The sequence below is a fragment of the Ictalurus furcatus genome, chromosome 17 (assembly GCF_023375685.1).
Source record: "Ictalurus furcatus strain D&B chromosome 17, Billie_1.0, whole genome shotgun sequence".
NCBI classification, from domain to species: Eukaryota; Metazoa; Chordata; class Actinopteri; order Siluriformes; family Ictaluridae; genus Ictalurus; species Ictalurus furcatus.
Genome location: NC_071271.1, coordinates 5,818,219 through 5,830,762, shown reverse-complemented (window position 1 = coordinate 5,830,762; position 12,544 = coordinate 5,818,219). Strand labels below are relative to the sequence as shown.

The window sequence follows — 12,544 nt, the reverse complement described above, 5'->3', positions numbered from 1 at the left end:
TCAGCTTTCCCTAAACTTAATCTGTTTAATAGCATTTTTAAATGTCCCTTGGCAGTTTGTAGTATCCGAAGCCCAGAATATGGTAAATGAATGGCTTCAGCGAGCAAATTCAATAGCAAAGGTCATCCCCTCTTCTGATGAAGTACTTCGGGAAACTTTATATGTATTTGAGAGGTTCAGCCAGCAGCTCTCACTATTAGCCAAACTAAGCAGCCCTACAATGAAGCACAAACACTGGGCAAACATATTTAAAGGTAAGGCAGTGCAAGTGAAAAAAAATATTTTACACAATGATGGACAGTAATAACTTTTATAGATGATGATCACATATTAACCACTTCATGTATACAATTGACATAATATTTTCCTCAATATATCATATTACATCATTCATAATTAATATTCTCCTCTAAATAGACACGGACCTGCTAGTTTCCCGAGGACAGAACCTAACTGTAGGTGATCTTATGTCCAGAGATCTGTGGGAGCATCAAAATATAATTAGCAAGGTCTCATAACACTTCTGCATCTAAATGATCTAAAATCTAAAAATATGATACCATGATACAAATTGTTAAATAATTAAAATTATTATTATAAATTACATTTTTTATAAAAATTATTATAAAATTAAAATTATGACTATTGTCTAGATCTGCAGCAAAGCTAACGCTGAAGCAGACATGGAGCAAGCATTCCAGAGGATTCAACAGAGCTGGGAAGGGACAGAATTCAGACTTACAAAGTTCATTTTTTGTCAGAAGAAGAATCCACAGTGTGGGGTAACACAACAGATAAAACCTTCTGCTGACTTTGAGTCGACCCAAAATGTTTCACGACAGAATTCCTGTGGCAGTGGAACTTTTACCATAATGGGTACATAAAGAAAATAATCTCTTAGTTTGTTTCATAGACATGTTTAGCATGTACTATACATGTCTTGTTGCAAGGCCTTTTCTTCATTTATCAGTTTTACAAATAAGCTGTCCATATACACTTTCCAATTCCATTTCCGTAGCCCACGCAACTAATTTTGCCAATAACAAGCAAGTTAAGTACTCATAGTTTAAGTAGGTTTAGTATGCATAGAGCTTAACTACCTTTTCTGATTAGACCTAGAAACTCTGATGGCCCAGGCTGAGGACAGTGTTATGACCCTGTCCAGCATGCTTTTTTCTCCTCTTGTCCGTGATTTCAAAAGGGAGGTAGAGATGTGGGTCCAGCTCTTGCAGGAACTTGGTATGTATATGAAAAGCTACATCAATCTTAGATCTGTTGTGTTTAAGTCAGGATAGTTTAGTGTGTATTTATCCCTTTATTTTCTTTTTTTTAAACAATAGATGAACTTCTAGATTTTTGTGAAAGATATCAGCGAAAGTGGATGTTCCTTAGCAGAATTTTGCATGACATGTCTATGAGCACAAAAAACATAGAGTTGGTAAGTTTGTTTCTGTTAATATTATATTAATATGATATTTGACATATATGGCGGTGTTTACTATTAATTAAGGATTATTGTATTGCAGAGAGAGAAGTTTTCCCCGGTGGATGAGATGTTTCGTGAACTGATTCAGGCTATATCAAGTGACCCCCATGTGCTGAATTTTGTTAGATTGAGAAAGACTAGAGAGACAAATTGTGACTTCCATGGACAACATTTACGCATTATCCTCATTAAAGGACTCACAGCAATGGAGGAAATTTGCAGTCAGTTATTGTATCTTCTAGACTCACCACGTAGTGAGTTCCCCAGACTGTGTTTTCTCAGCGATGGGGAGGTGATTGAACTTCTCTCACTGCATCTGACAACATCCTCCCTTCTACCATTTGCGCGCAAATGCTTCAGGGGAGTACAGTGGTTTGAGGTTGACAACAATAGTACAAATGACATGACAAACAAAAACATTGAGCCAGATCTCCCCTGCACTCAGATGTGGATTAATGGTGTATATGGAATGCTAATGGAACATGTACACTTTGTCTGTCCTCTTAAACTTAATTTAAACCCTGTAGTTTGTCTTGATCGTTTGGAGAAAAATTTACATCAAACAGTTAAACAGCTGATTGTGAAATGCATTGCCACCCGACAGTGTCCTGAACCAGAAGAAAATAGTCCTGAAGAAAATAAACAAGTTGATGATAATATCCCTACACCAGACCATACTTGCATTTTCATCACATCAGCAAAGGATGAAGGAAAAACTCCAAATGTCCTTACATCATCATTTTTTAAACTAATATCTGAATATCCACTGCAATGCCTTTTGGTTGCAGAAGAAGTTCTGTGGTACAGTGAAATATGTAAAGTTTCCCTAAGCCAAGCTCAAAACAAGTGGATAGACATCAAAACACAAACTACCACAAAACTTCAGAGACTTTGCAAAGCTGTACAAGATATCATTGCAGATTCCTATAATAGCACCTTGGCAACACAGCACACAGTGACAGCCCTTCGTGCCATCATTTTACTGATCATGAAGCATTCCCAACAGATTGATGGGCTTGTTGATATAAAAGGAAGTCTGGAATCGTCTTTTGAATGGCAGAGGCTTATGAAATACCGCCATAGTGTCATTGATAACTGGAGCAATGTCGGCCAGGATAACCCATGCTACAGTGAAGAGTCTGTTTATGTTGATGTCTTGGGGACACAGTTAGCCTATGGTAATGAATATATAGGGCCAGAAAACTGGATGATGGTGAACACCACTTCAACAGAGCGAGCACATTTGGGCATTCTTCTTGCCTTCACTAGTTACAAATGTGCCTTCATTAGTGGACCTCTTATGTCTGGCAAGCAAAGGACTGCACTTCAATTGGGATGGGCATTAGGACAACAAGTTATCACTTTGAGGTGCTGTTCAAGTACAAGTTTTGTGGCTGTTTGTCAAATGTTTCTTGGTGCACTTCAAAGTGGTGCATGGCTAGTGCTTAGTTCTGTAGATTTATTGGAACAAGGGATTTTATCCATTCTTGGGCAGTGTTTGACAGACATCCATCAATGTCTGTCAATAAATCTGGAAAATGGACAACAAAAAGAGCTTCAAGATCACAGTGATAAGGATAGACATTTTGACAAAAATCACAGCGAAAAGATGACTGAAATAAAATGCCAAGTACTATTTGGAGAAAACAAAATTTTGGCAAAGCCAAGCTATGGCTGCATTATAATTTCATCAAATGGGTACTCAGCTGAAATACCAGAAAACCTGCGCATTACAACAAGACCTGTTTCATTTATGCATCCTGACTCTAGCATTATTGCAGAGGTTTTGCTGATTTCTTTGGGATTTTCTGAAGCAACCAGCATTAGCCGACGTCTAATTTCTTTAATTAGCCTAAGTAGCGATTTATTTTGCCTTCCAGAATTTGTCTGTCGAGATCGGTGTTCCTGGCTTGTACTTCTCAGAAAAGTCATAGATGCATCTGGAATATACCTGTACAGAAAGTCTGAAGAAACTCCTGAGAGACCAACTAATGTCAGCGTCAGTGCATCTGAAAACATATTACAGGACTATCATTTATCCCCTCATAAGTTCACCAGTAAACCTTCCATGGCAAATGCTATAAGAGAAGAGCAAGCATTAATCAAAGGGGTAATGTCTGTATTATTGTCTGCCATCTGTGATCACAATACAGCCTTTCAATTCTGCACCATTTTTGAAGAAATCTTCCCAGCAGCAAGATACTGTCCAGATTTCCAATACATTATTGAAGAGAAGGAGAGAAATGCCCTTAGAAATGCTGTCACAGAGGAGTTGCAACAAACAGCATTTTGTGCTGACTCACAAATACTTGACAATGCTTTGACCCTGCATCAAAGCCTGAAGTTTTCTAAGGCAGTTGTGATTGTTGGGCCAGCAGGTAGTGGAAAAACAACTTTATATAGAGCTCTTGCAGGAGCACATCGGCGACTTGCAGGAACATCTGTGGAGGAAATTGTTGCAGATACCAACCTTTTGTCACGTTCAAGTTGGTGTTCAGTTGACATAATTGTCTTATTTCCTAACGCTTTGTCGCATGAGGAGCTTTTTGGTGCATGCTCTGAACAAACGGGTTCCTGGAGGGATGGTGCCTTCACTAAAGTGTTAAGAGACAGTGAGCAGTATGAGTTTTCTGTTCATTCTTTGCCCCAAACTAAGCAAAAACATGGGCCACAAAAAGTTAAGTGGCTAGTGTTGGATGGGGAACCCTTGACCTGCCCTAAGTGGTTTGATTCTTTGAGTACCCTTTGCAACCCTGAAAATCCCTTTCTTAGCCTTTCATCTGGTGAGAAGATTCATCCATCACAAGAGGGAATTAAAATTCTTGTTGAAACCACAAGCCTTGATGATGCCACTCCCTCTGCATTGGCATGGTGCAGCCTGGTGTGCATTTCTGGAAATGACACGTGGAAAAATGTGTGGAAAGCTGAAATGGATGGTCTGTACTGGGAGCATGTTTTGGACCAGAACTGTCTGAAAATGTGGAGGTGTCTGGCTGAAGATCTTTTTTCTAGCACCATAATTTTCCTCAGGCATAAAGGTTTAAACTCTGCAATGTCCAATGAAGGACTTGACGCTAGTACATCAAGTACTGGAATCGCTAATGGATTGCAAGAAGTAATGTCATTCATTAAAATACTCTATGCTCTTCTTGGGGAGTCTGGAAAGAGGAGTAGCCTGAAATCAGTATCTAAAGAAAAAACAGGTAAATAATTTCCAATATCATTTGTCAATTATATGTTGCATATAGCCTCACCAAGTGATAACTGTGCAGTGAAAGACCAAATATGTTGATATTTTTATGAAGGTCACTGTGGATATCCATATTCATGTGTAAGATCAACATATACTGTAACCCATCACAGATAAAAGTTAGAAGTTAGTTGCAAATAAATAAATAAATAAATGAATAAATAAATACACACACACACACACACACACACACACACCCTACAAACACTGGAAAACACTGAAACACTGAAAAACTGGGCTGCTTATGGAAACATAAGTAAGAATAAGTAAGAAACATAAGTAACTTTCATAAGCATAAGTAAATAAGTAATTTTCATTCACAAATTATAAGAACAAATAATGGACCATTCTGAAAAGCTTTCTATCTTCTATCCAGTGTGACTGAGTAAGCAAGCTAACTATATTTCAAAACAACAGTGTCTTTCCCAAATCAAGAGACTATTATTTAGGCTACAGTTGACAGCAATAGCCTTCTAATATTATTATATACTAATTTATCAGATTTACTTAAGTTTTAGGGTTTGTTACATTGTAGAAAGATCAGAAAAGATTGCTGTTAAAATCTGTTATAACATTACATTACATTTATTAATTTAGCAGACGCTTTTATCCAAAGCGACTTACAAATGAGAAAATACAAGCAAAGCAAAAATTACAAAATGTCACACTCACAGTGCTGCTGCCAGTTATAAATGTAATTATAATTGCCCATATGACTTTCTGAAAACATTTTCTCTTAATCATTTTGAAGAAAGAGAATTTAAGAAATAGAAAAGAAATAAACAATAAATATGTTTTCACATATTGAATGGCCTCTCCAAATTGCTCACACAGACAGCATGCTGTGTGCAGAGCTGAATATCTCTGCAGAGCTCACCAAATAATAATCATTTAATTTATAAAATAAAATATTGTAAAACTTGTATGTTCATTGGGCCTCATTTATCAAGGTTGATACAAATAAATGTATTTGTAAATCCTTTGTATGAGTGTTTACACAAGAAATTTGGTTTATGAAAATCCCCTAAATATGCTTTTCTGAATTGATGGGATTTTCATAAACCAAATTTCTTGTGTAAACACCCATATGAATGATTTATGAATAAATCGAGTAGTCATGCTCCTGTGTGTAAATGCACGCATTTGAAAACTAACTAATGTAAAACTCAAATCATATAATTTTCATAGATTACTGCGTGGATTTGGTTATTCAATCACATTAGACATAAAAAGCTTTCCAGAAAGGTCCACAGTGTGTGTGGTGTTCTGCACCTCACAAATGTTCTCTGTGATCCAAACACCTCAAACTTAGATTTTCTATGACACATTTTCACATGGTATTCACTTGTGAGAAATTGGTGAGATATTTTACGGTCACTATGGTAAGGTAAATATGGTTATCAGGAAATGAAAGCTGAAATTCTGATCTATCATCTCATATTCATCTTTTGATCTCAAACCAAAATGTCTTCAGTGTATAGCAAAAACAATTGGTGTCGCCATTCCAATACTTTCAGAGGGGAATGTATATAACAATATTCAAGTTTGTTAATTACATATCTGCAGGAAGTGGGGGCTGCCAAGGGTGGGCCTATGCTGTGCAAAAATGAAACCCAAAGATGACACACTTTTACATTCAGTTGCCAGCCCCCTCATCTTAAATCGTCCCAGTATCCTGCTTAATTGTGTTAATTGTTTTATTTCCCCTGCTAGACCCTACCCTCAAGCCACCGTCCACAGAGCTACATGCAAGAAACCTCTTTGTGATCGCTTATATTTGGGGTTTTGGTGGGCAGCTGCACCCTAGGTATGCTCAAAATGATCTTTTGCAGTTTTATAATTATAATATATTTACATTATTATTACAATAATATAGTAATTATAATTTTATAATTATAAAATTAGTGTGCAGTAGTTTTTTCTGCTTGAAATGTTTTTGTTACTCTCTTGATTTTAGACACTGGCCACAGTTTGATATTTTTGCCCGGGAAGCCTTGTTTAAATGCCGTTACAAAATTGAAGTACCAGTTAAAGGCACAGTATTTGAGCATTTCTTTAACCTTAGTGATGAAATGTTGGAAGATTCTACTTCCCTAAGTAGGTTCACCAAGAACAGGGACCCACAACATTTCTACACATTTGTGCCACAGGTTTGTCTATTTATATACCATACTGTATCATATCCTTATTCTTATATTTGCCATTCACTTCCTCCCCTTCAGACAGTGGTGATGTAAGGGTGATGTAAACAACAGCAACAACATTTCAATGAGTCCCAAAGTACCCATTATTCTGTAATTACTGGAAGTGTTTAAAAAGCTGATAGCACTTTAATTTTTTAATTTTTTTTTTTTTACATACAATATACAGACACACATAAAAGACACACTGTAGATGAGTAAAAATATTTCACAGACACTTTCAGTGCACACTGGTCTGGTTTGTAATGTGTAATTTGGTTTGTAATCACATAAATTGATCAACTTTTGTTTAGTTTATTTCACTTTATTTCATTTTATTTTATTGACTGGTTATAGCTATCCCCAGTACCTTTTAGAGTCAGTCTATCTGTCTAACTCTAAATTAATAAGTTAATAAGTAAATAAATAAGTTAATCATAGATCACTAGATCTCAGGCGTCATATCTGTATAAAAATAATTTGACATGAAATGAAATCCACTAGATGTTATTAATTAAATAGTAACTAAATCTTAATATCTCTCAACACAGTATAAAAACTATGCATATCTCCTGGACCGTCTATTAGAAGCCCATTATCCAACATTGCTAGTAGGAGAAGCAGGGTCAGGCAAGACAATATTGTGCAAGACTTTATTACAAGAAAGACCACATCTGCACGTACCAGTAAGCCAACTTCTAGGCTCTGCTGATTTATGCAATATACTTGAGAGGATTGGGTGCCAGAACACATCTATGGACTCTTTGGATACCACCATGCAGCATCAGGCTTTGCTTCTGTTTGTAGATGACTTACATGAATCAGCTCTTGGTAAATACATTTTAAAATCATTCTCTGTTTGGAGCCGTTTCTTTGTTTTTCATCTGACCTTTTGCTGCTATGTAGATTAATGTTTCTTCTCTTTGACTCTGAATATACAAAAGGTAAAACTTCAGCAACTTTGGAAACCTTGCGGCAGTGCATATCAAGGGACGGAGTGCAGAATTCAGATGGCTATCACTTTAAGCTGTTTAGCTCTGGAGCAGTTAGTTATCTGGGCACTTGCAGGACTCTTGGAACGCACAAAAGTGGCTACAGTCAGATTTCCCCACGGCTCTCTAGACTGTTTACGGTCTTGGTACTTCCTGTAATGACTGCAGATATTCTTTATTCTATCCATTCGTCACAATTACTTCAGTGGCTGAGAAATTTCCAACCTATGCCAAGGATTGCAGATATGGCACACTGTATTGTTGCTACAACCTTTGATGTGTATCTTGCTGTGTGTGAACATTTATCCTCTTCTGCCCATTCTCCTCACGTTGTTTGGTCATTACATGACCTTCAAAAAGTATTCCAAGGAATGTGCCTCTTTGATCCTAGGACCACAGCCCAATACTTACACCAAAGAAGGCCTAGTGTCAATTTTCAGAGTCTTTCTTCATTTTCATTGTCAGCATTTGATCCAGCTTTCCTGGGTCCTGCAAGGAACATACTCAGTATTGCCCGTCTGTGGATACATGAGTGTTTGCGCACCTTTGGTGATCGCCTGTCCTCTAATGAAGAAAGCCAAAAACTGGTTTCGTTCCTTTCACAAGCATCTGAAAAGAATTTTGGTAGCAAGTTGGTAATTGAATCCCAAATCTTTGCAGAAATGCCAGACCCTGAATGCCAAATAAAAAGCACACCTACAGATGATATAAACCAGCATGGACATATGACTATGCAGCAAGATAATGTTGAGTGTATTGCATCCAGAAAAGAATCTGCTTCACCTCTTGTGGTTGTAGTGACTGAGGATCAGTCAAAACTGACTGAATCAGAGTGCTCTGAGGAGCTGAGCAGCTCCAACTCTAATGCAACATGTGAAAAACCTCATACCATCTCTATAAGGCCTCAGCAGGTGCTGATTGAAATTAGTTCTTCTAATGATATGGTCTTCAGCCCAGAATTTAGCAGACTCCACATGTGTAGAGCACAGAAGCAGTTACAACGCAACATAGTGTACCAGGAGAGAGACCTGGATGTGTTAATAGAACAGTTGACTAACATTGTAAAAAGCATAGAAGAAAAAGATACTTTCTGCAAATATGCTAAATTTGCTGTGTACCACCAGAGAGTACGACAGCTTATACATATCCTACGTGCCTTGCTCATACCTAATGGACATGGGGTTCTGCTTGGAGCTGCTAAGAAAACCGGGCGAAAGACAACAGTACGTCTAGCAGCTTATTTGACAGGATACCAACTAATTGAAGTCCATTGTGGAAATGAGGTCAAACTGAAGGAGATGTTAAAAGAGGCTCAGCATCAGATTGACATGCATGGGGAACATGTAGTTTTTATGGTTCATGAGAATACTAGTCAAGCAACTAGGGATGAACTACTGGTGATTATGGAAACTTGGCGGCATGTAGATCAAGAACTGAAGGAAGTGAGATCACATATCAGTGATGTGGTCAAGAATTCACCAGATCAAAGTATCAGCCATGTTAATAAAAGGTAAGTTATCACTAGCAATAAGTCTTATGTTGAATATATGGTCTTAAATTGATTGTGCTGCTTTAAAAGAACTCCTGTAGTAATTCATCACGTACTGCTGCCAATTATTATTATTATTGTGAGAATTCAATCTTCAGAAATTTTCTCAGCTCCAGTTTCTTCATTGTCTGTTAAACTAATTTTTAAGATATGTTGCACCTTTGATGCAGGTATTTCAGGAATAAACAAAGACATATCCATGTGTTTTTGCTACTGCCTCTCAGCCAGCACACTTATGAAAGAGAAACTGGACAGTCATCTGTAATTGCGTGTCATATTACTAAGGCTTTAACCCTCTGCTGTTGTGTAGAGGTATACCATACTTGGAGCACTGAGGCTTTAGTTGAAATTGCCTCTGTTCATCTAAAGTACAGTGTAGGTAAGTGACTTAGAATGGTCAAGAGTTCTAACTAAATATTATTAGTGTGTTTAAGTTGAGTTTTGATACTTTTGTAACTTGATGGGGAAATGCACATTCAATCTCTTTGTACCTGTACAATGACAATAAAGGTATTTGTATTCATATATTATCTTTAGATGACAATACCTTGGTGGCCAATATTGCTCAGGCAATGGCTGCAATACACCAGTCTGCTACAAAATATGCTTCAACATTCCTAAATACCATTTGTGACCAGCTGTACAGCCCACAGACATATATTGAGCTGACAGAATACTTCAGTCGCCTTCGTGACCACCTCTTTGAGCAAGGAAGAACACATGCCAACAGGTAAGCACTGATGATTAACATACAAATATTTCTCCAACATGTGCTTTTGTGGAATATAACACTTCTGAAATATGAAATGGGCATACTTTTTTTTCTCTGTCTTACCCCATAGGCTGGCAACAGTTCTGGCCCATTTGAAGGATCTGACTAACACAGCCCAGGATTATAGCCAGGAAGCTTTCCAGCTTAAAGTCAAATTTCAGGAGGCACAAAAGGTCAAAACATCTCTATCATCTGATATAATATTCAACTATGATTAATTGCCTTCTAATTCTAGTGTTAGAAAACTGATGCCTATAGGTATTACTGTTAGAATACCTAAGGAGAACACTGTTTTGCATTTGCCTTAAATTGAACTGTATTTGAATGTAAGGGCAATTTCCATATTGCCCTTATATTGCAAATGATATTACTGATGGTATGTTCATAAAAACCTGGAGTGTACTACTGTAACTTTTGTTGCAGGAGCTAAGCCAGTTGCAAATGGCTATGGACACTGAGCGTGCAGTCTGTGAAAAGACTCATCAGCATTGCTTATTGGAAGAGAGCTGGCTTTCTCATCTACAAGAACAATTAGATCTAGCAGAAGAGCAAGCTCAAGATGCCCTCAAAGAGGTAAGACTAGCTGTTTTATCTAACATGTATTTGGGAATTTTTCCAATATCTGGATTGTTTGTTTGTTTGTTAAGGTAAACTAACTTTCATTCCATTTAGGTGACTCCACTGTATCAGGCAGCCCTTTTGGCTCTGCTTTCTTTAAATCAGTCTGACCTGGATGAAGTCAGACACTACAGGCATCCCCCTGAAGGAGTAGTCATTCTGATGAATGCTATATGCATGCTATTCAATTGCCCATGCAACTGGGAAAGTGGCAAACATCTTTTAGGGCAGCCTAATTTCTTACAGGTTATTAATTGCTTGCATTTTATTAGTTATTTAATACCAAAAAGTCCAGTATATTGCTTAAATCTCAGTAGTAAAAAACTTATTTCTCCTTTACTCATCTTACTCCAGGAAATGCAATTTTTTGATCACTCAAAGTTAAGCAATGAGTTGTTTGAAGAGTTGGGACAAATTGTACAGGCTCCAAACTTCCAGACAGACTTAGTCTGTGATGTCAGCCAGGCTTGTGAATCTTTGTGCAGCTGGGTGCGAGCAGTGTACCAGTATGCCTGTGTTAAACGCCGTATGGCTCCTCAGGAAGCTCACAAGAACCATTTAAATAATTGCATGGTTGAAATCCGTGCACGGCTGCAGGTGGCTCGGCTGCAGGAAGAGGCTGCACGAGACAGACTAGAGGTTGTTGAGAAGCAACACCAGTTTGTCAGAAACAATTTAAAGGAGCTTTCAGCCCAGCTCCATAAGGTTGAAATCCAAGAGAAAGAGGCTGCTGTCACTATTAATCAAGTAAGCTGTTACATTGAGAAATGGAACATGGCTAAAAAGGTAAATAAATCTTAGTTAATCTCACATTTTTTCATGTCATTTATTCAGTCCCTTCTGAAAATATTGGAACAGCAAGGCCAATTATTTTGATTTTGATATTGAATATACATATTGAATTACAGCTTTCAGGTGTTTCTTGTTGCCCAGGTGTGCCCTGTTTGATTGATTGATTGTTTAAACAATAATAAATTAGTGTCACCTGTAAAGACTACATTTGTTGTTAAAAAGGATAAACCAACATGAAGACCAGAAAGCTGTAAGTGGAAGAAAAGCAGACCATTTTGAAGCTGAGAAAAGTGGGAAAATTTATCAAAGCCATTGCACAAGTATTGGGCATAGCCAATATTCCAAAAAATTTGGAATGTCCTGAAAAAGAAAGAAACCACTGGTGTACTAACAACCAGACATGGAACTGGTCGGATAAGGAAAACAACAGCAGCTGACAGAAACATTGTGAGAGCTGTGAAGACAAACCCAAAAACAACAGTCAGTGACATCACCAAAAACATCTGCAGGGCAGGGCTGAATTACAATCCACCATTTGAAGAAGACTTCAAGAGCAGAAATGTAGAGGCCAAGATGCAAACTTGAGCAGTAAAACTCAGAAGGCCAGATTGGAATTTGGAAAGATATACTGCCAATAAAATTCTGGAACCAAGATTAACCAAAGTGATGGGAAGTCCAAAGTGTGGAGAATGAAAGGATCTGTTCATGATCCAAAACACACAAGCTCATTGGTAAAACACGGTGGAGGTAGTGTCATGGCTTCATGGCTGCTTCTGGAACTGGCTCACTAATCTTTACTGATGATGTAACTCATGATGACAGCAGCAGAATGAATTCCAAAGTCTACAGACACATTATATCTGCCAATTTACAGAGAAATGCATCCAATCTATTTGGGATGAACA

The 12,544-nt window shown here is 37.6% G+C and overlaps 3 protein-coding genes across 3 annotated transcripts in view; all 3 read left to right on the top strand.

Annotated features, from left to right (window-relative positions):
• Nucleotides 1–1,448, top strand: part of LOC128621098 (dynein heavy chain domain-containing protein 1-like) — a 19,251-nt gene extending 17,803 nt beyond the window's left edge. Inside the window, exons 19-22 of the mRNA XM_053646587.1 lie at nt 56–254; nt 418–509; nt 654–876; nt 1,114–1,448. Of these exons, the coding sequence (XP_053502562.1) occupies nt 56–254; nt 418–509; nt 654–876; nt 1,114–1,295 (696 nt within the window). The 3' untranslated portion in view covers nt 1,296–1,448. The remainder of the gene's footprint in view (nt 1–55; nt 255–417; nt 510–653; nt 877–1,113) is intronic.
• On the top strand, nt 1,355–6,727 carry LOC128621100 (dynein heavy chain domain-containing protein 1). The gene is made up of 3 exons (XM_053646588.1): nt 1,355–1,438; nt 1,527–4,689; nt 6,450–6,727. The coding sequence occupies exons 1-3, from the start codon at nt 1,382–1,384 to the stop codon at nt 6,605–6,607; spliced, it is 3,378 nt and encodes a 1,125-aa protein (XP_053502563.1). The 5' UTR covers nt 1,355–1,381; the 3' UTR covers nt 6,608–6,727.
• The window catches only part of LOC128621097 (dynein heavy chain domain-containing protein 1), a 20,042-nt gene continuing 14,217 nt past the window's right edge, over nt 6,720–12,544 (top strand). The window contains exons 1-8 of the mRNA XM_053646586.1: nt 6,720–6,886; nt 7,468–7,747; nt 7,861–9,418; nt 9,628–9,836; nt 9,995–10,187; nt 10,300–10,402; nt 10,653–10,802; nt 10,902–11,633. Of these exons, the coding sequence (XP_053502561.1) occupies nt 6,809–6,886; nt 7,468–7,747; nt 7,861–9,418; nt 9,628–9,836; nt 9,995–10,187; nt 10,300–10,402; nt 10,653–10,802; nt 10,902–11,633 (3,303 nt within the window). The 5' untranslated portion in view covers nt 6,720–6,808. The remainder of the gene's footprint in view (nt 6,887–7,467; nt 7,748–7,860; nt 9,419–9,627; nt 9,837–9,994; nt 10,188–10,299; nt 10,403–10,652; nt 10,803–10,901; nt 11,634–12,544) is intronic.